Source organism: Cydia splendana, chromosome 10, assembly GCF_910591565.1.
Source record: "Cydia splendana chromosome 10, ilCydSple1.2, whole genome shotgun sequence".
Lineage (NCBI taxonomy): Eukaryota > Metazoa > Arthropoda > Insecta > Lepidoptera > Tortricidae > Cydia > Cydia splendana.
This window is the reverse complement of record NC_085969.1, coordinates 5,868,481-5,895,323: the sequence shown is the minus strand read 5'-3', so window position 1 is coordinate 5,895,323 and position 26,843 is coordinate 5,868,481. Positions and strand designations below refer to the sequence as shown.

The 26,843-nt window shown below is 39.7% G+C and overlaps 1 protein-coding gene and 1 long non-coding RNA gene across 2 annotated transcripts in view; both read left to right on the top strand.

The window, feature by feature from the left end:
• The window catches only part of LOC134794211 (uncharacterized), a 39,050-nt gene extending 12,864 nt beyond the window's left edge, over positions 1-26,186 (top strand). Inside the window, exon 2 of the long non-coding RNA XR_010144645.1 lies at positions 23,536-26,186. This is a non-coding gene — a long non-coding RNA (uncharacterized LOC134794211). The remainder of the gene's footprint in view (positions 1-23,535) is intronic.
• LOC134794162 (uncharacterized) lies at positions 171-26,186 on the top strand. Its single transcript, XM_063765879.1, has 12 exons — positions 171-455; positions 2,161-2,257; positions 4,213-5,296; positions 8,568-8,694; positions 10,127-10,350; positions 10,630-10,757; positions 12,163-13,353; positions 14,189-14,273; positions 14,702-14,836; positions 21,053-21,131; positions 21,497-21,664; positions 22,730-26,186. Exons 3-12 carry the CDS (start codon positions 4,416-4,418, stop codon positions 22,988-22,990), a joined length of 3,279 nt encoding a protein of 1,092 aa, XP_063621949.1. The 5' UTR covers positions 171-455; positions 2,161-2,257; positions 4,213-4,415; the 3' UTR covers positions 22,991-26,186.
• Positions 26,187-26,843: the final 657 nt, after the last annotated feature.

Genomic DNA, 26,843 nt, shown 5'->3' with positions numbered 1-26,843 from the left:
TGACATGGAATCAAGGGATAGAATCCAATATTAAAGATAATAAATAAAATATTAAGCAATAATATTAAAAGTTATATTAAAAGACGTTTGTTATAATCGTAATAAATTCTAAATTACTTAGGGAAGAATAATTTTTGCATCATATTAAAAATGTTGACATACCAATATACCATCCATCATTCAACTCTGTTCAACTTCCTCCCTTCTCTCTTTTACCCCTTGTTGTCGTTGCGTGCGAAGGTAAGGTCGTAGACTCCTAAGATATAAATACATATTATTTTGAATAATGAGCAGTTTTCTAAATCCTATTGTTTATGAGGGTTACATTGTATTATTTAACTTATTATTTTGCCAAAATTCTGCTTTTACAGAAACTTTTTTGAACTTGCAAAGCCTACTTTGTTAGATCAAAATCTGAGAATATTCTGTTGGATTAATAGAAGAAAGTTAAACAGGTATATACTTAAGATTATTGTTTTTACCACGTTTATTTTAAAATATAAACTTCATAATCGTAGTCCGGTAATCAGAGGAACCTTACTAGGTTCCTACCTAGCTACATATGTACCTACCTAACTAGAAACTACAACTACTAAACTTAAAATTTAATTACATACGTAAATAAGACCTTATAAAGGACGTCCAGAAATGTTTGTATTGCCTACACATCACTTCTAAATGTAGGTCTATACATATACCAAAACTTATGATTATTGTAATGTTGAGTAGATTTATGTTTGAAGAATCAAGGGTGGAAATGAGATCTACCAGTAAACAAATCAATAACTCTTCTTTCTTTTCTTATTTCGATTAATCATTAGTCAAATAATTGTAGAGCTATGTAACTACTGCTAAAAGAATTTGATAAAACAATATAATGTTGAATACCTACCTAAGTCACTTCACAAAACTTGTGTATTTTTTGTGAATAATAAATAATGAGTATATAATTCAGAAAATGAATAAACTATTAAACAGTCTCTGTTGGGTATTGGCATTTTTATAAAATAATAAGACAAATCAACAAGTGATCAAGATTTTGGATTTGCAAATGAATATTTTTGTCACTGATTGCTTAGGATTGTCTTTATAATTATGTTTTTTGTACCAAAAATAATCTAGATTGCATTAATACAAATATTTAAGCTATTTACATGAATGTATGTTTGCTTTCTATTCTTCTATATTTTGTATCAAACAGTAGATAGTACTTCAGTTGATACAACATTTTATCAATTAAGCGGGATATAGAATCGAAGACATCATCTAAAATAGGTGCACATTCCTTTTAATTTTGTTCAACTACTTAGCTAAGGAAGATTGATTCATCGAAGGAAATAATACACAGTTGATACTACATTTAAACATTATTTAATAGCAATATTTTTTTTATTGGTGACATAAGTGTTGATGCTACTTTAACATTTGTGTATATAATTTTTTGTTTAAGTACCTAGGTATTTTTGTATGTTGAGTTAAATCTTAACAATCAATCTAGGTAGGTACAAGATAAAAAGAAATATGTAGTTACATCATAAATTAAAACATTATTTAATTCTAATATCTCTTTACCTACTGATAACTAAGCATTGAAGCTATTTAGTAACATTTGTGAGCAAGGAACATAACATAACATAAGTTACTTATTTAAGTAGGTATCACACCTACTTAAATATTTTTTTGTTTAAGTACTTACTTAAGTATTTAGGTAAAGTACTTGTAGGTAATTTTTTAGTTTAACAATTAATCTGGGTAAGTACCTACTATAAATACAAAACAAAATAATCTCATCAAAATAAAAAAGAGAATTAAGGGAAAATTATATTTCTAATCCCTAATACACATGTATGACCGGTGTAATTAAAGCTAGATTTTCTTAAATACTGTATAAGCTAATATAATGGTGAAAGGGAATATGTATATTATTTACAATAATACCTATAATCTACAATTAATTTTTTGGTTCATGTCATAATAAAAACTTTTAAGAACAGATACCTACCTATTTTGTTTTCAAACTTTCTGTCAACATTGACATACACTCTGCTATGTCAATGATCTGTCATTTCTAGTAAATTGTAGTCAGTTCAGAAGATTGTTTCAAATAATATACTATATAATAGGCACAGTAAGCTTAAGTTATAAATTATTGTTTTCTAGGTTGTAGAAAAAAGAAAAATCAAAAATGGAAATTCAACCAGCTCTGCACTTCTTGAACATACTGATTTCTCCACATATTTCTGTGATTTACATTCAGGTAAGACAACATAATGTTTTTTTTTTAAGTATTGTTCTTATTTATTTAGTATTTTTATAAACAGTAATTGCATGAATTTAGGTTTTTAGTTATGATTACATTTTGTTTTCTAAGCTAATAAGAATGAGCTCCTAAAGCTCAATTACCTATTTCCTATTTATGCAAGCTTCAAAATCAAAACCTGCAATCATATTCTCATTTGAACATAAACAGTATTTACCATTATACATCATAGGTAAATTAGGTACCTAATCATAAATATATATAGGTAATTTGCAATTTTGACCAAACCACCATTTTGAACACCTAATTGAAGGAAATAATATGTAAACCCGAAAAAATAAACATTTGCTGCTCAATGAAGACCTGACAACAAGAGCCAATCTTGGATTCTTAAAAGCTGCAATATTTTTTTTTAGTTACCTTAATGACTAGGTATTTACTTCTTCAGTAAATACTGAGAGAATAGGTATTAGCTACTGGCAAGGGTATAAGGTATAACCAAGGTTTATTCATCTTTCCGAACCTACTAAGTAGGTACTAAAAAGGTCTAAATTTGCTTTGCATGTCTTAGCCATACAATGATTTACAAAATCATTATGCAAGGACTTTTTACCTTACAAATGACTACTGGGTTAACTACAGTAAAGAATTTGACTTTTCGGTTGATGTAGGTAAATGTTGTAAAATTAAACTTAATTATTTGTTTAAACATGAAACAGATTTCATGTGACATTTCGGTTTGCAGATAGGTATTAAATTGTAATAAAAAAATATCTTGTGCCTCAACTTAGCGACAGACAGCGGTCGAATCTCGCTGTCACGTGACAAGTCTACGATTAGTAAGGAACGGAATGTAATTTATAGTAAGTACTTTACGAAACTATCATCTGCGTTTAACGGAACGCGTTATTGCGTTTTGATATCGATATATTTTTATAGAAAAAAAAATACACATAGCTTTTCATTTCTTAACGCCACCACCAAGAAATACTTTCTTGTGTAATAATATTATTATTTTAAAGTTTAGGTGTATATTTTAAATATCGGTAAATTTCACCAAGAAAAGTGAAATGACTTGAAGTAAGTTTTTAAGATGTTTGGAGAAACGAAACGTTGAAAGTAGGAATTCAATTCAATTCCTTTTAATTGAGCAAATATTATTTTAAACACTATCATGTAGGTATATTATTCTCTAAAATCGACTAAATCTATTAAGAAAATTTTACGGACGCTTAAGTGAATTTATGTTCATTGATAAGAATTTCGTCATCATTTCAAATCAAATTTCAAAAGCCGTAGGTATGTCAAATACAACAAGCGTGGTTTGTGAAGAAGTAAGACAACTAAGTGCCTCTTTAAATTACGATGAAACTTTTATGGTAGACATGCTTCGGATACCAAGTGTAAATTAATTTAAATCATTCATAATTATCATACGTAATCATTAGTTCATTCGACCCACTTTATAATGTTTATTAGATTTGATTTGACTTTACCGCGCAAGTACTAGACCCAAGGACGTACTAGCCATCTCTTTTTCACAAGTCTGTCTTTGTACGCTTACCGTGGCGTACGTTTCGTCACTGGAATACAAGGCGGATCGGATTGTTTTCTGTCCTCATTCCGCCATTATTATTTAAAAATTCATCATTGTTGTATTTTCGTGCTCAGTGTTATTCATTTAACGGCAGAAAGTGATGTTATCGTGTGACTGTTTCCCGCTAAAGTGTTGAAGTGTTACGTTTCCTGTTCGATTATCATACCGCTCGGATAGAAACAAGCAACTGCGATCAGCTAGCCCACTCTTTATCACGTGGGTCAAAATTCAAATTTTAGAGCTATGTCTGAAGTTTTTGTCGTGTATGAGTATCTATGACGCTTGATATCGATTTTGCATTGGCTACACCTAGAAAAACCGGCTTCTTATCGCATCTAAACGTTGTGTATTTCAGGAGCGCGCCGGTCGGGCTGCTCGTTTCGGCCGGGGATCGGTGAACTGGCGGGAGACTGACGGGAAAGAATGGTCAGATCGGATAGTGCAGTGTAGTGAAGTGATTGTGTGTTGAAGTGCTAACTGTGGTAACGGGAAACTCAGGATTACATAAGGGCGTTATGGGTGAGGATAACGAGAGAGCGTAGCCGGGCGACGCGGGTCATGGCCCCGGGTCCCCGGCCACCCGCCGCCATGGACGTCCCGGAGCCGCCGTACGCGCCGCCCGAGCCTCCCGACCTGCCAGAGCTCTCAGAACTGACCCTCTCGCTCTCGCAGTGTGATCGAGCACTCGCATCAAGCTCCGATCTCGCCACCATGGACGACGACGATATGGGGATTCAGGAGCAGCCTAATCTCGCCAAAGACTCCCAAGAAATGGAACAGATCCTCAATGATCTCAATAACACTGACCTGGGACAAGCAGACCTTCTCCAAGCTATCAAAACACTAGAAACAGGTGATGTACTTTCAACAGGAGATGCTGACTCCATATTTCCCCTATCTGGCTTTGATATGGCTGAACCGGCAGATTCAGAGGGTGATGCACACACAACAGAAGAGAAGATAAAAGCAACACAGCTTCAGCTGGAGCGGAGATGTGCATTTTTACTAAGAAGAATGAGGATGTTGCAAGCCAGAACATTAGGCAAAAGAGTGTCAGAAGAGGTGGCTCATACAATTGACAAAGCTATGAGAGGAGCCCGTAAAGATGGTGTAGGGAGACCAATGGGTCTTAAGGCATTTCTAAAGAAAGTTGAGACAACAGCAGCTTTGCAAGCCAGTGCCTCCTCTCGGTCTACTTCAGTACTTGGTCCTAAGTACTACAGAGCCGGAACCTCTAAAGGTGATGCATCAAAATCAGCATCAATTGCGATTCCGTCAGGGACATTGGCGGGTCTAGAGGACACGGCGGGGGCGCTGCGATCTCATGTGTCAGCTGTAAAGCATGCGCTGGATTCTGATGCCACTGCATCTTCATCGGGGGCAGAGAGCAATGATGAGGCAGTGGTCTACAACAATCCCCATCAACAGCACATGCCTATGTAAGTTTTTTATACTTTGCTCTGCGAAATTGCTTGTAAATAAATTGTATACTTTCTTAATAACAGAATTAGAATATAAATTTGCATGTTTTTGATATTTTGATTCCTATAATTGACAATATCTAAATATGGCATAAAAGTGCATTTATGATTAATAGAAAAACCTCTTGTTGTTTGTTTGTTTAGTTCCATTATTAACGGTTCCAATGCATGCACATTTAGTCTTGCAAAAAAAATAATTGACAAATGTATGTAGGTAATTATGTCAAAGTGCACTGCTACCATAACCCTTACTCAAATACTCAATCTATGGCTTAACATCTCTCAATAATTTCTTCATTGCTATACATAATTTCATCAGACATCCTCTATTATGCTAGTGTTTTATAAATTATAACAGAATTACTATACAGAAAGTATACACTTCAGTACTGTCTGTTACAGGCATATTTTTACATTCTTGTCCATATACAAGCTATCTAGTTATCAATTTGTACTTGCCACATTCAAATGTTATTTTGCAAGTTTATCCTCAAATATCAGAGGTGTGTCATGACTGTTTTAATGTCATTATAGCTGACTCATTCTGGGTAGATTGTTAGTAAACATGCAAACTGTTTAAGTGCTTGTTAGCTACACAAGATTGATTGTACAGATTATACAGTCAGGGGCAGAAATTTGGACAGTGTTTAAAACTATCTGCAGATACTTGTCCCAGAAATATGCATTATTCAGGTCATTTTCATAATTATCTTCTTAACAATAATTAATGTGTCTACATTCAAACAATGTATAATATTGAGGAATGGTGCCCAGTGTATGTAAACTTTGTTTGTAATAATATACCTATGATTAGGTATATCTTGAAACTCCTGAAATTCGCAAGTTTATTTGAAAAGATTTATTAAAAAAAAAAGGCTGACTCTCTTCACTTTCTCCACACAAACTTCTTCCTGACACTTACATTAGGCAGGTCCAGCTAGGTTATTGCACAACTTTCGTAAGATATTAATCAATACTTTGGACGTCCAAATCTTGACAATATGCCAGCTTAAGTAGGTTAAGCACATTAACCTATCCCAGCCCCTAAATGTGTCAACAATTCTTTATGCTAAGCCACTGGACTGTGAAATAACAGTAGATAATTATGACATCATACATTATAATGATATTATAGTATACTTTAATAAACATAGGCCCCTTGACTATTGCATAATAAGAAGTAACAAAGTTGAAATGTTTTATTTGTAGATTCCTTGAACACTTATTACAAAATTTTGATTTACTTCTAAAGATTCGCACATCATGCCCAATTGCCCACTAGTGACATGTAGAATCTAGATTCTAGTAAATCTAGTCAATAGTAAACAAAACATACGTACCTAGGTACATAGAACTTTTAATTTTAAAATTGGTGACCTTTCATCCAGTAGGTAACATATTGCATCATTTTTCTGTTTTCATTTTCACTTGTTATTTTAAACAATATTCTATGCTTTTGTGTTTTGTTTAATTTAAACACATGGTGTTCAACTGTTCTGTGACCAGTTGAGACTTGTTATAAGATCAGACCTTGACTGATGTGGCTCTACTCTAGTCAATAGTTAGTACCTTCAATGCCATAGGCATGTCGGATAAGTGAATGCTGCCAGATGTATTTGAACAATTTGTAAATTAATAAATACTATTCCTAGTTATCATAGCTTCATCTTTAGAATTTTTCTGTGTATTCTCAAGGCAACAATCACTCTTTTTGATGATAAAAAGGGCTATTTAAACACAATACAGGCACCTATAAAAATTCTAATAATTCTTATTTACAACAAACTATGTCCTATGTTAACACTTGTATGTAACACTGGTTAATTACAATAATAAACAAATAAATAGATTATCTATGTATCTATCTAATATTAATTCAATGTACAAATGCAAACTTATCCCTATAAGAAATCACTTCTAGTTAGCCTTTTAGCAACAATGTGTCTTGTATTAGGTATAAGGCCCACTTGCACCATTCCACTAACCCGGGGTTAAGAGGTTAAACCGTTAACCTAGTGTCAAATTCTACTGGTAACTTTGGCAATTCCAGGTTTAACCGGTTAACCCCGGATTAGTGGAATGGTGCGAGTGGGCCTGTAAATGAAATATATACGAATAATGAAGCCTAAATTCATTAACCGCTACTTGCACCATCCCACTAAAAGCAATATTAAATAAAATAGTAAGCATAAAATAAAAATTACGATATATTACCGTGTATTGATATAATCGCCACGGCAATTTCGTGAGGTCATTGCCTCCTCACACATTTATTATCTGTTTACATTATCTCTGTGCAAGACTCGCGCCTGAATCATTTTCCTGCATGTTAAGCTAAGTTGCCTATACCTACTAGGATCTTTGACCTTAAACATAATGAACTTGAAAATTTTTAGCACTTTATACTGATAATAATTGTCAACTTTCTACTTAGTGTACTAGGTTTTATGTTACATTGTGTTTGTTTTACAATTTGAAAAATATTCTCTTAGACATGCATGGAAATATTGTCTTTACGTTACGTACATTGGCAGCTTTCTAGTAATGTACTATTTATGTGAAATGTAGATAAGTGACTACATTACATCTCATAAACATATACAAAAACTAGGCCATATGGCCTAGTATGCATGCCATGTAGTCAAGATATCTTGACTACACTTATCAAGATAGAGTTAGATAAAGCATGTATTTTTGAGTCACAAACGCCCACTTCTGGGAGCAAAACTAAGTCATTTCATAAACCTCATGAAAACAAACGGTATTAGTGTTTATTTTGCCTTTATCGTCTCTTAGTCATTAGGAATGATCATCAGACAGGGCTGGTGATGGTGATCTCATTAATCTCATTATTCACATTTCTAGCACTAATGCACTCTCTTAACTTTTTAAGAAGGTATTAATTTAACTTCAGAAGAAGAGGCTCAAGAGCCAATTGCAAATTAATTCGCCAGTTCTTGGCACCACAAAGCCACACGTGCTGCTAGTGGTCAAAGAAACTCAAGTGTTGGTCTTTAGGATGTTTTGAAGAGCTGCATGTGTGGAATGTGTAATTTAGCTGGAAACAGGGCCGGATTTCCGCCTAGGCCTACAAGGCCCGAGCCTAGGGGATTCAATATTTTTAATAAAAGTCAATGTCTCCTCTCATAACACGGCAAAAGTAGTTCAGAAATGACCTATTTTGAGCATATTGCTCAATGAGTTGTAACATTGTCCACACGCGTTCCAGTGAGAAACGCGCGCTGTGGTCGTACCAACGCGCTCGCGCTTCCATCGCCACCCGCTGGTGCTGGCTCCAGGCCCAGGTCCAGGAGTTGGAGTACAAGATACGGCAACACACGGATCTGCACAAACAGGTAAGATTATACAGTAGAATACAATACTCTTTATCACACAGTTTACAATACATGTACAGAAACATAAACAAAGACTATTGAATAAAGGTAACAACAGGCGGAGCGATATCTTCCAGACAATCTTTGGGTAGATTATTGTTTAACTCCAAGAGTCACAACGCGACGCTCTAGCGAATGCACGCTAAAGGAGTTGTCTTTTTGCTGATATGGCTTAATAATACAACTGTTTGTATAGGATAGATAAGTTAGATCACAGGTCCCTCGCGAAATAAAGTACAAGTTTCCTTATTAAATTCGAAAATCTTATTATTATCGTTGCGTTGATATATTATCCTATTCTACGAGCATAGTCGCAATGATCGCGTTCCGTTCTTTGTGTTCACGTGTTCGGCGTTCGTTCAAATTGCAGGAGTGTATAATACAGTAGAATTTTAAAATGTTGTATTGGAACTTTTTGTTTCATTTCATGTTATTACTTGAATATTTGCATTATTCACCTAACTTTATCATTATATGATACGCTATCCATATTTTTATAAGTTATTCACTGTATACAGATTCTCAGCATCGTATTTCTTTCTTTGTTTTGAAATTGAGTGCCATATGCAGTGACTCGGTTCAAACCACATTCTTGTGGTATGATTAGGTACTTGTAATCGGACCGCGTATTATTACAGCGATACAGCGTAAAGATATTTAAGATTTAGGCCTTGGTGACTAATTAGGTTGCGTTTCTTGAATTACCGAGTTTTTATCTAGTCTTTTACTCCTACACTACAAATAGGGTAATGATTTCGAATTTAGGCTTCATATCATAGTACAAATATGTTTATAATTCTTTTGATTGGTTTGTTAAATCTTTGATATAATGATGACTAATAACTGAATGATTATAATCATGATTCTGTTATCAATCCCTTATGTATTAAATACCCCATTTATGCAACTTGATTACATGTAGGTTTGGTCATGTGTTACTACTTTTCCTGTTTCCAAATATTTGTATGTATTTATTTGGTTGAACTTAATTAAATCTACGACAGAAAGTATCAATTTAAAAATATTTCCCGCAATCCAGTGTGTTTTACATAAACGTTATTTACATAATACATACAATAAATTACCTCCACATCAGGGTTTTCAAATATAATACTACACTTAGTTTTAACCTCCTGAGTCTAATCTAAATGTACATTACAATGTACATATATCTGCAATCTAATTTTAACTTTTCATGAACCAAATAAAGTAGCATTTATTTTGTTTCATTGCTTTTTAAAACAAACGAAATTCGTTCCAATTTACATGTAGAACAAGGTTCAAATAAAAAATTGAAAAACTTTATATGGTGGGTCTTACGAAGGGTCGTATTGACGAGGAACTGCGAGTACAGAGCAAGGAAATTTACACTAATCATTCTCAAATTGTCCAGGTCCGCGAAGCCAAAGGCCCCGTCCAATTCGAAGGAGAACCAGCTCAGCCGTCCGCCTACGAGGGCCTCTTGCCCGGCGCCACCCTCGCCGACGACGATCCAGCTACTGAGACCTGTGCACGTCATCGGCCACTCCGTCGAGACACCTTCAAGAAGAGGAAGCTTCTGCAGATGCATAACCTGCATATAGCCACCAACAAGGCTGCCAAGCCTGCTGATGTCCAGTAAGTAGTCTTCTGTTGGGCATATGCTTGTTACAGAAATTTTGAGAGTGATCTTGAAGAAAAAGTTACTACAAACTAGAGTCTGCGGAAAGAGAAGAGTCGTAGAATGTATGGGCTCCCTTACATTCCACAACTCTTTTCTACCCACACAGACTTTATTGATTTACTAATCATAGTCATAGTGCTTTCACAAGGGGTACCAAGCTTGCGAGTTGTGTGGTTTGGATGATGATTTGTGAACTGTATGAAGATTATTTAAAATGTTGTTTTGTTTTGCAGTTGCAGCTGCGAGCACGGGCTGGAGAGCTGCTGCGTTTGCACGGGGCGTGCCTCACCTACACAACCACCGTCTGAAGGGCTCGCGAGGCTGGACCCTGGCTACCATCCTGTTCTTAGTGATTTTAAAGGTATATATTGTTAACCATCGTTTGATATAAATTATCTATAGGCTATCGTAGCAAACCCAAACTGCGCCGCGGCGTCTTGGTGCGCCGTAGGCACTAAAGAGGGGCGCCGCGAGGTAATCCTCACCATGTACGTATGTATTTCGAATAGTTAGGTTAGGGTGTTGAGATACAATTTTAAACTTGCAAGTGTGCCGTGGCCGTGGACTACAAAAGATTGGGAATCCCCGGGTTAGCAATTTGTCGAATGATGTGAAAATAGACAGAAGAACTGGCAATTTAATGTTGCGTTTTCAATGTTTTGTAAAAGGTAAGAAATTATAACCAAATAGTGGAGCGACGCAAGCTAGGTGTGAACTAAAGGTCTCTGCCCACTACACCGTATTATACCATGACCGTGCTGTGAACGTATCAGGCACGGAATGTAACGCGATACGGACTACTATGCCCACTACACCGTGTCCACATTGTTTCATATCCGTACGTTACGTACGTTACGGTTTAGTGCCCGTAGTAACCGCGCAGCATCTGATAGCATCCGCCTATAATCCCCGTAGCATCCGCGTTTCATCCCCTTAGTACCCGCGCTTTATTCGCGAGAGCAATACTCGTCAGAAAGAGCGAGCGAATAGTTATCAGACTGGTAAGAGCGGGCAAGAAATATAGCAACGCGTTTATAACGGGCTTAGAACGGTCAACATACGCGGTTATAACCCGTAAGCCCACCGTTTCGACGCCTGCACGCACCGTTCTGGCAACGTTGCGTGCCATGCACGGAGCGTTTCGGCACCGGCAAAATATCCTCGCCGACTATTTTTGACGGTCCGTGCATGGCACGCGACGGGTATGGTCGGCGACGGAACGGGCTAGTGGGCATACTCTCATACTTTTTCATACAAAGAATATTTTTTTGCCTGACACGTTCATAGCACGGTCATGGTATGATACGGTGTAGTGGGCAGAGACCTTAAGCAAGCTGAAACGCGCCTCTAATGCGATTGCGGTGTTGTCGTTATATGAGACTGTTGTGAGCGGAACGCGGGCGTCATGCTTCTTACTTACGTTGTACATGCACTGTGTGTTAACTGTGTGGCGAAGGTTTTCAGCAGGCCGATCAAACTGCACGCGTTTTAACTGTGATACCATAGTTTGTTTCTTTCGTAGTCATATATTATTATATTGATTCTACTCCTCCTGTGAGCAAGTTTTATAATAAAATGGTATTGTTTTCCAGACATTTCCCTCGGGCTGCACGTGGGCGCGCTGACGTCGGCGCGCTGGTTCCGCGCGCGCGCGGCGGGCACGTGGCGCGGCGCGCACCACGCACCCCGGCCCGAGCCTCGGCTGGAGCGCACGCCGCCCAAGCCGAGACGACCTACCAGTACGTCCATACACACTGTAGTTCCAGACATCTCCCTCGGGCTGCACGTGGGCGCGCTGACGTCGGCGCGCTGGTTCCGCGCGCGCGCGGCGGGCACGTGGCGCGGCGCGCACCACGCACCCCGGCCCGAGCCTCGGCTGGAGCGCACGCCGCCCAAGCCGAGACGACCTACCAGTACGTCCATACACACTGTAGTTCCAGACATCTCCCTCGGGCTGCACGTGGGCGCGCTGACGTCGGCGCGCTGGTTCCGCGCGCGCGCGGCGGGCACGTGGCGCGGCGCGCACCACGCACCCCGGCCCGAGCCTCGGCTGGAGCGCACGCCGCCCAAGCCGAGACGACCTACCAGTACGTCCATACACACTGTAGTTCCAGACATCTCCCTCGGGCTGCACGTGGGCGCGCTGACGTCGGCGCGCTGGTTCCGCGCGCGCGCGGCGGGCACGTGGCGCGGCGCGCACCACGCACCCCGGCCCGAGCCTCGGCTGGAGCGCACGCCGCCCAAGCCGAGACGACCTACCAGTACGTCCATACACACTGTAGTTCCAGACATCTCCCTCGGGCTGCACGTGGGCGCGCTGACGTCGGCGCGCTGGTTCCGCGCGCGCGCGGCGGGCACGTGGCGCGGCGCGCACCACGCACCCCGGCCCGAGCCTCGGCTGGAGCGCACGCCGCCCAAGCCGAGACGACCTACCAGTACGTCCATACACACTGTAGTTCCAGACATCTCCCTCGGGCTGCACGTGGGCGCGCTGACGTCGGCGCGCTGGTTCCGCGCGCGCGCGGCGGGCACGTGGCGCGGCGCGCACCACGCACCCCGGCCCGAGCCTCGGCTGGAGCGCACGCCGCCCAAGCCGAGACGACCTACCAGTACGTCCATACACACTGTAGTTCCAGACATCTCCCTCGGGCTGCACGTGGGCGCGCTGACGTCGGCGCGCTGGTTCCGCGCGCGCGCGGCGGGCACGTGGCGCGGCGCGCACCACGCACCCCGGCCCGAGCCTCGGCTGGAGCGCACGCCGCCCAAGCCGAGACGACCTACCAGTACGTCCATACACACTGTAGTTCCAGACATCTCCCTCGGGCTGCACGTGGGCGCGCTGACGTCGGCGCGCTGGTTCCGCGCGCGCGCGGCGGGCACGTGGCGCGGCGCGCACCACGCACCCCGGCCCGAGCCTCGGCTGGAGCGCACGCCGCCCAAGCCGAGACGACCTACCAGTACGTCCATACACACTATTTTTTTTTATTAGCCTATGTGTGTGTCCCACTGCTGGGTAAAAGCCTCCCCTCTCCCTTCCCAATCCTCCCTGTGCTGAGCAAGATCCCGCCAATCCCGCTGGAATGCATCCAAATCGTCCCGCCATCTCTTTCTCGGTCTGCCTCTGCCACGACTACCCTGAGCAGTACCGTCTTTACCATAAGGGCACACGGGGCCCGTGCTCAGGGCCCCCATCCTCAGGGGGCCCCAAAAGACAGACGGTAACAGTATATTTATTTAATTACCCATAATAAATAGAAGATCATAGTAAAAAAATGTTAGTTTAATTAGCTTTCTTTACATTCCAAAAGGGCCCCAAATTCTAATGTGCCCAGGGGCCCCAGCATAGTTTAAGACGGCCCTGACCCTGGGGCCCATCATACACACTATACTTGCCGCTAAACTAAGTGGCGAGTCAGGCCATCTCTTTCACTCTTGGTTGGTCTTAACAAGGGTAAAAGAGATAGCATTATGATCTCAGTCGCCAGTTCGTTTTGCGGCGTATAACTGAGACGCAAATCCTCACAAAATGGTTTTACGGAAATGGGCTCAGAAATTGCAGGGGCGGCGTTAGGCGTAGGCGACGTGATCCATCGCCTACGGGCCCTACGGCCTCGCGGCCCGAGTTGCCTCGCGCCCTAATGGTTGATGCACAATTCGACCACCAGAGGGCCTCGCCAAATGAATATGGCCACATTAAATTTTGGTTTTGCACTTTCCCTGAGAAACATTATTTCTACAATAATTTGGTAATCAAAAAATTAGAATTTAAATAAAGGTTATTTTCGATTTCAGGATTGAAAAGAGGCAGACCGCCTTTATCGAGAAGAATCAAAGAAAGAAAACAGTCTGAGGAAACTTTGACATCTACTCATGAAAGGTAATTATAAATTTAAGCCATTAAATCAGCATCTATTTATTTTACACTTTTTTCAATCGTAAGTATCATGACTATAATATGTCAGATGTATAAATTAATAAGCAATGAAAAATAAAGTGGCAGTATCTTGTGTAAAGTTGTAAGGGTAAGATTTATAAAGAAAGTAAATGTTTTCCCGCCAATCATTGTCTATGTAAATATAGTTTTTAAAAGTATATGTGATAGGTCTCTATGTTTCACCTTTGCCTATTGCAAAACTTATCTAGTGACCTATGTAAAGCTTGACCAGTAATATATGATCATCTGTGGTTCTATACAGTATTAAAAAAATACCAGTGAAATTCCCCAACATGGCGCGTGATCATATATTCCTGGTCAGGCTTTATCTGATGTGTGTATGTCTGTCCTAACCTATGTGTGTCGTGCAGGTTGCGCGGCCGCGGCAGCACGGAGGCGCGCGCTCGCGCGGCGTCGTTCGACATCGACAACATCGTCATCCCGCAGTCCGTGGCCGCCGCCACGCGACCCCAGATACTCACCTACAAGGAGATCGTCACGCCGAAGTAACTACTTTACTGTCTTTATAGACCGCGAGCCAGGAACAGATTTCCATGACCAATCGCTTCCCGGGTGATAACTCGTATAATGGTTGACCGCTATGTATGATGAACCCTCATGGACGTCAGCTGCCGCTCCGTTGGTGGGTTGAGGAATGGCAGCCACCGAAACATGTATAAAAAAAATGTTGTCATCGCCGTCCGTTTGATACTTTGTCAGATGATAGTTTAGATGCTATCATGAATTAAAAAAATAGTCCGCCGCTAGCCGGTGACTCACGATATTTGCTCCTGGCCCGCGGTCTATTACTACTTTGATTGTTGCAAACACAATTTACTAATACATTAACCTTCGAGCAACACCGCCTTCCTACACGTCGGAAGGGAGGAGCCCAAGCGATATCTCACCGTACAAATCGTTCTGCCATTTTTTGCGGGGGGAAACGTGCACACAGTCGCACTTCACTACATACAAAATTTAATCTGTAATGACGACACAATTACATATCTTCCACACCTCGATCTCTTTTTGTGTACGAATGAGTCACAACACGCACCGCGCATGCGCGTTGTGTTCATGTCCAGCTGGGCATGTGCAGCATGTGCTTCGGCAGAGGGGAAATAGCGCGAATGGCGACTCCCTTCCCGGTGTTCCTTGAACACATTATCAAATAGGAAAGAAAACTAAAGTACACAATCGAATTGTTAGAAATATCGCATAAATATATAATTAGTTGCAGTACTTGCAGCAAAAATAAAACTTTATTCTTTTGAGTAAAGCATTGATATTCTGCTGGAACCTAGGTTATGATAATAATATAAAAACTTTTTACAAAAAAAATTAAACCGACTTCAAAAAGGATGAAATAAAATATTATCCTTTTTAATTTCTATGCGTTACCAAGTGATATGTTTGAAGTCGGTGCCAAGCCAAATTTTGAAGCATACCATGACTTTGGTGCGATTCGATAAGGATTTACCTACGAGGGGTGTTCAAAATATTCTCGGTATGAGAATGAAAACAAACAAGTACGAAAAGTTTTATATTTTTATTTTTCAATATACTCCCCCCCTATGTTCATCCACTTAAAAGATCGATCAATTATTTTTTTTAATCCCTCATAAAAATATTTTTTATATTTGGTGTAAAAATGCTCCTCCACTGCCGCCTTCAATGCTTCATCCTCAGAAAAAAAAATCCACGCAGATCCTTTTTAAGATTGGGGAACAAAAAGAAATCGCTGGGGGCTAAGTCCGGATTATACGGTGGGTGAGTAACAGTTTTAAACCCACATTCAACAATAGCTGCCTTGGCAATATGAGCAGTATGGACGGGGGCGTTGTCACGCAGAAGCAGAACACCTTTGGTTAACTTTCCTCGCCTCTTTTCTTTGATTGCATCCTTTAATTGACGTAGAATGTTAGCGTAGTACTGTCCTGTGACATTTAAACCTTTTTCTTTATAATCGATTAGTAATATTCCTTCACAATCCCAAAATATCGTGGCTATGACCTTGCCAGCTGAAGGGACGACCTTGAACTTCTTGGGATGAGCTGAACCCTTAATGTGCCACTGCATGGACTCTTGTTTACTCTCTGGGTCATAATGATGAACCCAGGTTTCATCTCCAGTAACTATTCCTTGCAGCACCTCATCAGGATTTTCACCGCACAGGTCAATAACATCGGAACAACACGCTACACGCATGTCTTTTTGAAGCCGAGTCAGCATTCGCGGAACCCATCTTGCACTTACTTTTGACATATTAAGATGGTCATGGATAATATCATGTATGATACCAATAGAAAGATTGGTTACTTGAGCTATAGATTTTACCTTCACTCGACCATCTTCCAATGTAAGTTTATCCACTTTATCAATATTTTCTTGTGAAGTAGCTACTACAGGCCGACCAGGTCTAGGGTCATCTTCAATACTCTCCCTTCCACGTTTAAATTCGCTTGACCACTTTTGAATGGTAGATAAAAAAGGAGCAGACTCACGGTAAACACAATCCATTTCCTCTTTTATGGTTTTTTTTATTTTTACCCTGTTTTGTCGAGAATCTTATGAAGCATTGATGTTCTAATTTAGTTAACATTGTCAATTCGCACATGATGTTCATGTTTGTTCAGCAATTGCAGGAAAACAAAAGAACATCTCGGTTCGAATTATACTTTTTTTTAATGTCAATGAATAAACCTTAGCAGCCAGTAACGAAAGAAATTTTAGAAGAGGTTGTAAGATATCAATACCGAGAATATTTTGAACGCCCCTCGTACGTTGGATTGCCTTACACGACGACAATGAACGTACTTTCTGTAGGTACAGTCGACGTTAAAAATATGTTTACACTTTTCGCCTTATTACAAAGTAGTAAACATATCATTGACGTCGACTGGACCTAAGAACTAGGGCTCCCGATATCCGTGCTACACGCCAACCCGTGCATCCGTGTTCTTAGCCCCGGCGGTGCTAAGCCTTTGAATTACACGAACCCGTCAAAATCCGTGCCCATGTAGTGCGTTCGCATCCGGATTTGCGTTCGGCTCCGGATCTAGTTGTTGTTGTTCTGTTTTTTTTTGTTTAGGTTGTTATTGGTAATGTATTATTGTTCGTTATAAACTTTTAATTCTTCGCTCTTATAAAGAACGCGTCCGATCGTCACTATACGTCGAGAACGGGCCGGACCCTTGTATCCGTGGACACACGGACACACGGGTACACGGATCTTAATTACCCGTTCCGAACGGGCCATAAATCTGGTTTCGTGTAGCACGAGAACGGGCCCTCGGCAACGGGTACCCGAAACCCGGACCCGACCGCGAGCCCTACTAAGAACACACCTCAGAAGTATTTTTTAAGGAGCATTTCTTACTAATGCTCGAACAGTCTATAGCACGCAAGTGTGGGATTGGGACTGAGTTATTTCCCGTCCCTTATCCCGAGGACTACATTTCAAAATATAAAACAATTCAAGGAATTTACCTTCTTGCCAAATTTCACCTAAAGCGGTTCAGTTGTTTAGCCATGAAAAGGCGACAAAGAGGCAGACAGAATTCTTTACACATTTATAATAGTTATTAGTACAGTTCTAATGGGATGTACAGCCATAAAGCTGATTATTTTTGACTGGTATTGTTACTACTTGGCTTGGCACCGACTTCAAACATATCAGTTGGTAACGCATAGACATAAAAAAGGATAATATTTTTTTCACCTCAGCAGCTCGAACAAGGGTACTTTGCTTCTTAAAAACAGTGAGCAAAATTCGATTTTGCTCACTGAGTCATTTTGTCTCACTCAGTGAGCAAAATCGCATTTTGCTCACTGAGTTGTCTCATTCAGTGAGCAAAATGCGATTTTGCTCACTGAGTGAGACAAAATGACATTCAAGTGACCTTTATAGTCAAATGTCATTTCAACATGCGGGGTCTAATACAAGTTCGATACTTGGGTTCTATTATCTCTGTCCCTCTAGGTATGTTCTCACTGCTTAGGGTGAAAAATTTTGTGTACTACACGAGATCAAAGTTATTTACATCTCGTGCGCTTTTGAATCCCTTACTACGCTCAAGATTCTAAATTAGATTCACTCGCTACGCTCGTGAATCTATTATAGAATCTTTCGCTTGCACGGGACTCAAAATAAGCACTCGAAGAAATATCAAACTTTGATCTCTTGTTGTACAAATAACTAATTTCGTCCTTTTTGAAGTCGGTTTCATTTTTTTTGTAAAAAGTTTTTATTTTACCATTTTTAGTTTTAACGCATTGTTAAGAGCGCGACGCATGAATGAAAAACAAGATCATGTTTAACACTAAATTCGTGTACCTATTACTTTAGTAAATATGTAATCAGGAATTGTCTCGAGTCCGTCTGGGAAATTATAATTCCTGTCAACTAAATCCATCCGCCCGCCCCGCCACTGACCCAATCCCTCAGCCCCCCCATCACAACCTCACAGCACATCAACCCCTGATCCAGGAACCCCTCGATCCTGAACCAGCAACCCTTCAACCGCCATTCCCCGACCCCTTAATCCCTGACCCCTTAACTCCTAACCCTAACCCCCAATCAGTAGCCTTACCAGCTTACCACTAGTTTGACATTGATATATTAGGTCATTACCTATGAAATTGGCGTTTTGTTCGGAGAATTTCAACGAAACACGAATTTCCATACAATTAATTTTGCGGATATTTTTTTGATGGCTAATTCAAACCAAACAAAATTTTTCCAGTAATTTTTGACACCTTTAAGGTATGTTTTCAATATCTCCATTTCTTGAAAATTGGTACCATTAGAAAAATATAAGTAATTTTAATACTCGAACCGACAGCACATGAAAAGACCTATTTTCAAGGCTTAATTCTGAACACTTAACAATAAAAAATAACAATTAATTGCTGTCAAGCAGTTTGGCGAAATCATATTGTAGTTTTATTGTAATTGTGTATGTACTTTTGTAAAAAAAAAAAAAACTAGGATCAGACTTATATCTATGAACAAAAACGCCAATTTCATAGGTAAGGACCCAATATTCGCTAGCATGTGTGTAACTTACTTCCTATGCATCTCGCTCGTACTAACCTTAGTGTGAGCGAGATGCATAAAAAGTTACATTTAGATGCAAAAGACGTTAGCGAATATGTCAATGTCAAACTCGTGGTAAGGCTACAGTAGCAGTACATCAAATTGGTGATTTTCGGAAGCAAATGCTCGAGTTACTTTAGAAAACCCCGAAATCACTTAACACGTGCCTTTAAACATTGAGGAGTTCCCTCAATTCCTCATGGATTCCATCATCAGACCAGAACCAAAAATAATACGGAAACACCTTGGAGGTAACTTCTTCCAAACAAAAAAAGAATTACTCAAATCGGATCACAGGTGCCGGAGTAATCACTGAACATACTTACATTTAAAGAAATCATCATCATCGGGTCTACTTCATCAAATTGGTGGTTTTCGGGAGAAAATGCTCGAGTTTCTTAAGAAAACGCCCAAAACACCATGCATGTGCCTTTAAAAATTGAGGAGTTCCCTCAATTCCTCATGGATCCCATCATCAGAACAGAACCAAATTAAAATGGGACCAACTCGGAGGTAGTTCCTTTCAAACAAAAAAAGAATTACTCAAATCGGACTACGGATGTCGGAGTAATCGGTGAACGTACATAGAAAAAAAAATAGCACAACCGAATACAGAACCTCCTCCTTCTATGAAATTGAAGTTGGTTAAAAATTATAATAATTTAGCCTATATACGTCCCACTGCTGGGCACACGCCTTTTCTCAAGTACGAGAGGGTTTAGGCTATAGTCCCCACGCTGGCCCAATGCGGGTTGGGGACTTGACATACACCTTTGAATTGAGTTATATATATAAATTTAAGTAGGTGATGTGGCTTTGATGAACAGATGAGGTATGCGAAGCCATTCGTTTCAGAGTCGCTGAACTCATTATAGTGTATTTTGGTTTGCAACAACGGGGTCTTATGTTTTATTTTACAATGTCACATTACGTATATTTGTTTATCTACACACATATCATAAACTCTCTATGATACCTTCAAAATCCGTAAATAATGGCCCACATTACGATAAACTGTTTTGTTACAGCAAATTTCTTATCTGTAAAAATGTGGTAATAGCTTCATTACTATATCAAAATCGATTTGGTAATGACATTCAAATTTCGAACATCTCTGGAAAAAAAGGCAATTTGATTTGACCCCTATTCTAATATCAGTCGAGATGACGTTTTATTCGAAATCAAATGACAATTGCATACAATATTGACAAATCTCGCTTGTAAGTTGGTATCGGACGATATGGTAATCGACCCCGACTCTAGTTCGTCTTTGAATTAAAAAAAAAAACTACGGATGCGTGACATGCGTGAAAAAAGTTTTCATTTGCCGCCATTTGACGTACAGTTTATCTTTTAATTAGTTTGTAAGTAAAAATTAATTTGTTTTGTTGTTTTTAAAGTAACTATAACAAAAGTTTCGTGTAAAATGTGCGATAAAGATATTTCGGAGACGCCATCTCATATCCGCGAGTTCCGCCAGAGAGGAAAGTGCCCCAATGTCGGCTGTAATATGTTAGTGAATATATCATAGAAAGTTTATAATATGTGTGTAGATAAAGCAGTGTATGTAACTGTACATAATTAGGCATTAAAACACTCGTGTGATACTATATTATTTTTACAGGTGGCGAGTTATGGAGATGTCGGACGCGCGTCTGAACAACGGCGTCTCTAAGATAAGGCGGCTGTCGTTGGAAAGCGAGGTATAATAAGTACATTTTGTATGCGGGGACTGGGGAACAGTGCTAAGATAAATTTATGAGGTCAATTTCATATATCGGGTTATCAGTATAGGTCGATACACAGGAGCCGGTACGAATGTAACGAACGAGGGAATGAAAATGTCTACGCGTTTAAGACATTAACCAGTAAAATGAGGGCTCCGACCGTATACCGAACCGATACAGGTGTCACTCGTACAATTAAAGTTTCGTTTGTCCCATTTGGGCAGATTTCTTGAATCAATTTGTATATGTATTTACTTAGTATGATTTGGTTGATCTCCGAAGGAACTCTTTAATTAGTCGTCTCGAGGACGCGATTAAACAGTATGTATATTATAATGTAGGAGGAGGACATATCGGACACGGCGGTGCGCGCGCGGCACCTGCGCAGCGAGGCGCGCGAGCGCGGCCGCTACCTCGGCGCGCGCCGCGGCGGCCGCGGAGCCCCGCCCGCGCCCGCGTCCGCCCCCGCCCCGCCGCCCGCTCCTGCGCCACCGCAAGAGCCCCGTGAGGTACACAATTACTATTTACACCAGGATTCATTTGATGCAGCTATGCCTGAACATACGCCCTGAAGCGCCCCTGCCGCTATGCTTAAAGCGGAACCGAAACCCGGTCGCATCGCGACGTACAGTACACCGACATAGTTGGTATATGTAAACCTCCGGGAGTCTGCTCAAAGTTACACAAAGACTTTCGGCAATCGTTCCCTCTCGTATCCTTAGCTCCTTCGGTCACGTTCCGCGCAGCGAAGACGACGCCACGGAGAGGCTTGTAGTTCCGAGGCGGAGTGGATGGCCCGAGACCCAGATTGCGGCCTTCAATGCGAGGGACCGACCGAGTTAAAGCTCTCATCGGGTCACCTTTAAATCTGTGCGTGCGGAATGCAATAAATAGAGAAGCATGGTGGGAAACAACAGAAAAGGCCGTACGACGACCTCAATGACCACGACTGCTCTGACAAGAGTATCCGACTAAAAAGAGAGTCCAGGAGTCTGCAAACCGCGACTCGCGAGCCGTATGCGACTCTTTAGAAGTACAATTACGACTCCTCAAACCACTCAAAATATTAACACTTGGGAGTTCCCAGACCAAGGAAAACATTTGCGACTCTAAGGTTCCCAAAACTAGTAATTTATACTGCGGTTGGCTCTTCTCAAAAATTTGGCGACTCCTGGAGGGAATTCAATTAAGCCACAAAGCCTCACGAACCAGATTTCCCGTTTATATTTTTTATAATAAAGCTAAATATACAACAATGCACTCGCCCAAGTCCGGTATTTTTACTGTACGACAACACAGTTGTCCGATATGCACGTAATCAATAAATATGACGAACAAGCACATAAAATTCTCACACAGAAAAAACGAAGCTTCTCTTCATGACAAAACCTCGTATGACATAAAGCGCTATACGACAAAAAATCCGCATTACAGCGAGATTCTAAAATCGTCGCAAAAATTAAAATCGTAGTGCGGGCTTGGCCTACCGGCGTATATAGCCTTAGTTCCAACCGAATATAACATCACTATTTAACTACCTACTCTCCATGCTAACCCATCATCTCTACTTGCAGACAGTGCGACCGTACTCCCCGCGCCGCTTCCCCCTGCCCGAGCACACGTACTCGGACATGCTGGCCTCCATGCCGCACGGTTACCGGCCCGCGTCGCCCCCCTCGCCGCCCTCCGCCGCGGGCGAGGCGGGGGAGGAGTCGGCCGGCGACAGCCCGCTGTCCCCGCTGTCGCCGACGCCCTACGAGGGCGACGACCCCGACGACGTCGAGTGGGACCCCAGCCAGGAGAAGGTGGAGAAGAGAAAGTCCACGTTCAGGTGAAAACGACAGTGAACGGTTTAGGTAATGTTAGACGCCACTTTTTTAATGTTCCAGTGTTACTCATAAGCTGTCCTTATCATTCGGATAACAAAAAATTTCTAACTACACGGAAATATCCATTCTAATTGAGTATACAAGCTATGATATGATCGTAATCGATCTAGACCTCAGTCATTTTTTTTAAATTATGGCATCAGTCCAGTGTGACTATTTCGCCTATCAAGGTATTAGGAACTAAATACGACGAAATTGATAACTCGAGATATTCTACCGAAGAAATTTGAACTTAAAAGTAACTTGCATAAGTTTCAAATTTCTTAAATTTTTCCCGAGAGATATCAACTTCTTCCCGCCGTGTACGGAATTGTATGGTTATAGTACAAGACGGTGTACGGTGATTTTGTTAGTTGTTGTAAAGCGATAGCTGGACTTTACGGCCGGTAGTCCACGTGCTACTTACGTGGACTACCGGCCGTTGACTCCAAAATGGTGGTTAATCGCATTTCAAGATTAATTTCTCCATTCACTGCACACTACCACATTAGTTTACTGTATAATAAGCTATCGATATTACACTTTAAACAATATTAATGAGCAAAAAAACAAAGGAAATAATCACGACGCGTGACTGCCAAGATGGCGCTTGAACCGGAAGTCCGATATAGACCTCGACGACAAAATAGAACGGCACGGCTACAATAATAATACAAATAATAAAATTGTCTCTGGGCCGATCGCTTGGAAATAATAATTCGGAAGGAAGTTGCAATATTTTCTTACTGGTAAGGGAAAACCACCAATGATCGACACTTTTAGACAGTGTTTGACATAAGTACTATAGGTCAAAGTGACAGGAATTAATTTTGAATATAGAGAAAAAAATCGTTCTTCAAACTTAAACTATATTATTACTTTGACATAAGTGCCATGTCGAACATTGGTGCAGCGTCGATCATTGGTGCTTTTACCTTAACCACTTTCTTGTAAAATATCTCCGATACCGGCTTCCTTTCGATTTAAAGGAGTTTAACAGCTAGTAAACTTCAACAAAAATACATATTCAATTAATAACCAACAACAAAGCACAGACAGCCCTAGAATGTCCAATAATAGTCCAGTTGGCACTTGGCTCAATCGGCTTTTAAACAACAAATTAACTACAATTATTTTAATAAGTAAAATAGCATTTAATAATAATTCAAAAATTGTCTGGCATGCCGGATAAACCATATTTATTTTATGTACATGATGTATGACATAAATAAATAAGTTAAAATTGTACTACAGAAATAACTATACATTGTACAGTTTGCACAGGGTTGACGGTTAATTACTGTCGTGTCTGTCTTAATTACTGTGGTGTTCACATATTGTTTTGATGTGATGTAAGTCTTACAGTTACACCAAATTAGAATAATTCTCAGGACAATATAATGTGCATAGAGTTCTCTGCAAATACTGAATAGTTCACCGTAATATTACCTACGGGCCATTTTAAAATTTGTTGCGAATCTATTAAATTTACTAGCCTCGCAGTAACAAAAACATTTAGTCATATTGTAAGTTGGGATCAGACCCGACATAAATTCTAAATAATATTAGCAATAGCTATGTTATTTTTGTATGTAAACTGCAACAAATTTTAAAAGGGCTTTTAAACCTAAGAATGAGTTATAAGCAATTAATGTTGGTAGTTTGATAAAATTGTTTGGCTTCATTTAAATTGTTTAAAAATTGTTTTGGCTTGTTCTAATATTTTTAAATAAGTTTGGTAAATCACTATAGATAATTTTAAGAGTCGTTGCTTAGGGTATCGATTATAAGTAGGTATTGTTGTTTTAAATCCAAACTCTTAAAGCTTTATTCACTGTAAGATATATCGGTAATTGTAAAATTGTATAGATTTCGTTTGAGTTGATTTCACAACGGAGCCAATTGTGAGGCCATTTGGTGCACCCCCGCGTCCTCATACATTCCTTGCCGAGTTCAAAAGAATATTGAGATGTATTTGTTGGGTGCTTTTATAAAAACTGTGTTTAAGAAAATTTTGTTCTTGATAATAATTGTGTTCTAAAACCGGCAGGCAATGCCCCTTTTTAAATAGCTGTAAATAGTTGAAAGGCATAAGTGTAACCTGCTGTGCTATTTTCGAAGTTTAGAACACAAGGGACAGTGGTGTGTTTCTGTATTAGATGTTACCATAGACAATTGAATTAATAGACTTGCGCATTCTAAATAAAATTTGAGCTAGAATAGTATGTAGTTTCACTGGGCAGCACTGATATTTAGTGGTGACTATAACGTCAACCTTTTTTTTTTTGGATTTCGCAAGTGTTATATTTCAATTGTCTTTGATGTTACGGAACCTGGGTTCCATAGTTAAGCTAGTGTTAGCCTGCCCGTTTGCCGCTAAGCGATATGTAAATATTATGATATAAACAGGGCACTGAATAGTAACTAATAGACTGGCTACAAATTAATTATTTGAATCTCTAAAAGAGAGTACTTTCTGTATCAAAATTCCTTAACATACAAGAAAATGTGATAACATTGGAGATTGCATGGTGTGTGTTGTTGATTCTGCGTGACCCAGGTGGATATAGAAGGAGGATTGTTTTGCATTGTACTCTCTAAATTGCTCATATACCTAGTTATCTAGTAACATGTACGTGTTTAACAAGCTACAGTTTTACACGAAAACAAGACTTTTAATTTTTTATATGCGTGTATATCTCATAATTTTTGCCGTTTTTAAAATTTTAAATTGGAGCTTTCTAAAGCCCTACTATTAATATATATGATATTAGTATATTTTATAATATGGTCGTAAATCAACAGTCCTTCTTCTATTCCATCTCAGTGTAAAATAGTAAAAATATGCATTTGCTTGTGTCATAACTTTTAAATTGGAATGTTGGTAAATTAATGAATTGTAGGCCGAGTTCGGACATAATCAAATTGGTTATAAAACTATTGTGTATAAAAGATGTATTGGTTATTTTGATTTGCATTGTGTTTATATTGATCCGGACTGGGTGTCGAGTGATTGGATGTTCGGTTGAAAGGGAAGCCAAAGCCTTCTTGTTAGTAGTTAAGTGTAGGTTTAAGGGGCGTCTCCATTCGAGACGAGATGCGCTTGAGAAATACAAAATGTCTTGTATAGTATGAAAAATAAATGTTAAAAATTCACGAGTCATTTTGTTGTTTTATTTTACATCAAAGAATATAACTCTTAACCCTTTACCAAGCAAAGTACGATTTATCGACCACCAATATGCACCAATATATGTAATATCAACTTTAGCATTCCGATTTAAGGTTCAAATTAGATTGAACTTTTGGGAATTGTCACTTGTCTTCAAATGAATCATCAAAGGTGGATTAACAATGGACTATATTTGGATTTTTTGGGAACACTTGTAGATGGGTGCGGCCTGGAAATGGATTAACATGACTAAACATTTATAGGCACCGTGCAGAAACTATAGATGGCGTTATAATCCCGACAGTAGAGACACCGTGCGAGTAAAAAAAGAAACTTTCCAGACCCATTGGATGTCACTGTCAAGTCTGTAAATGTGATTTTACTGATTTTACAATGAATAAAATTATAAAATATGGTTTTCTACCAATAATCAATGATCGCCAGCGTGGTCAAAATATATCAAAAGGCCAAAAGCTATTCGAGTCAGGACATGTTTTTGATGTCACAGAAACAGTTGGCCAACAAGAAACAATATTAACTGGCAAAATTGTTGCTCAGACAAAAATTTCAAATGTATATGATGTTAAGATAACAGTAAGTACCTTTTCTAAATTAATTGTTATTACAATATCTTTAGAAAACCATTAT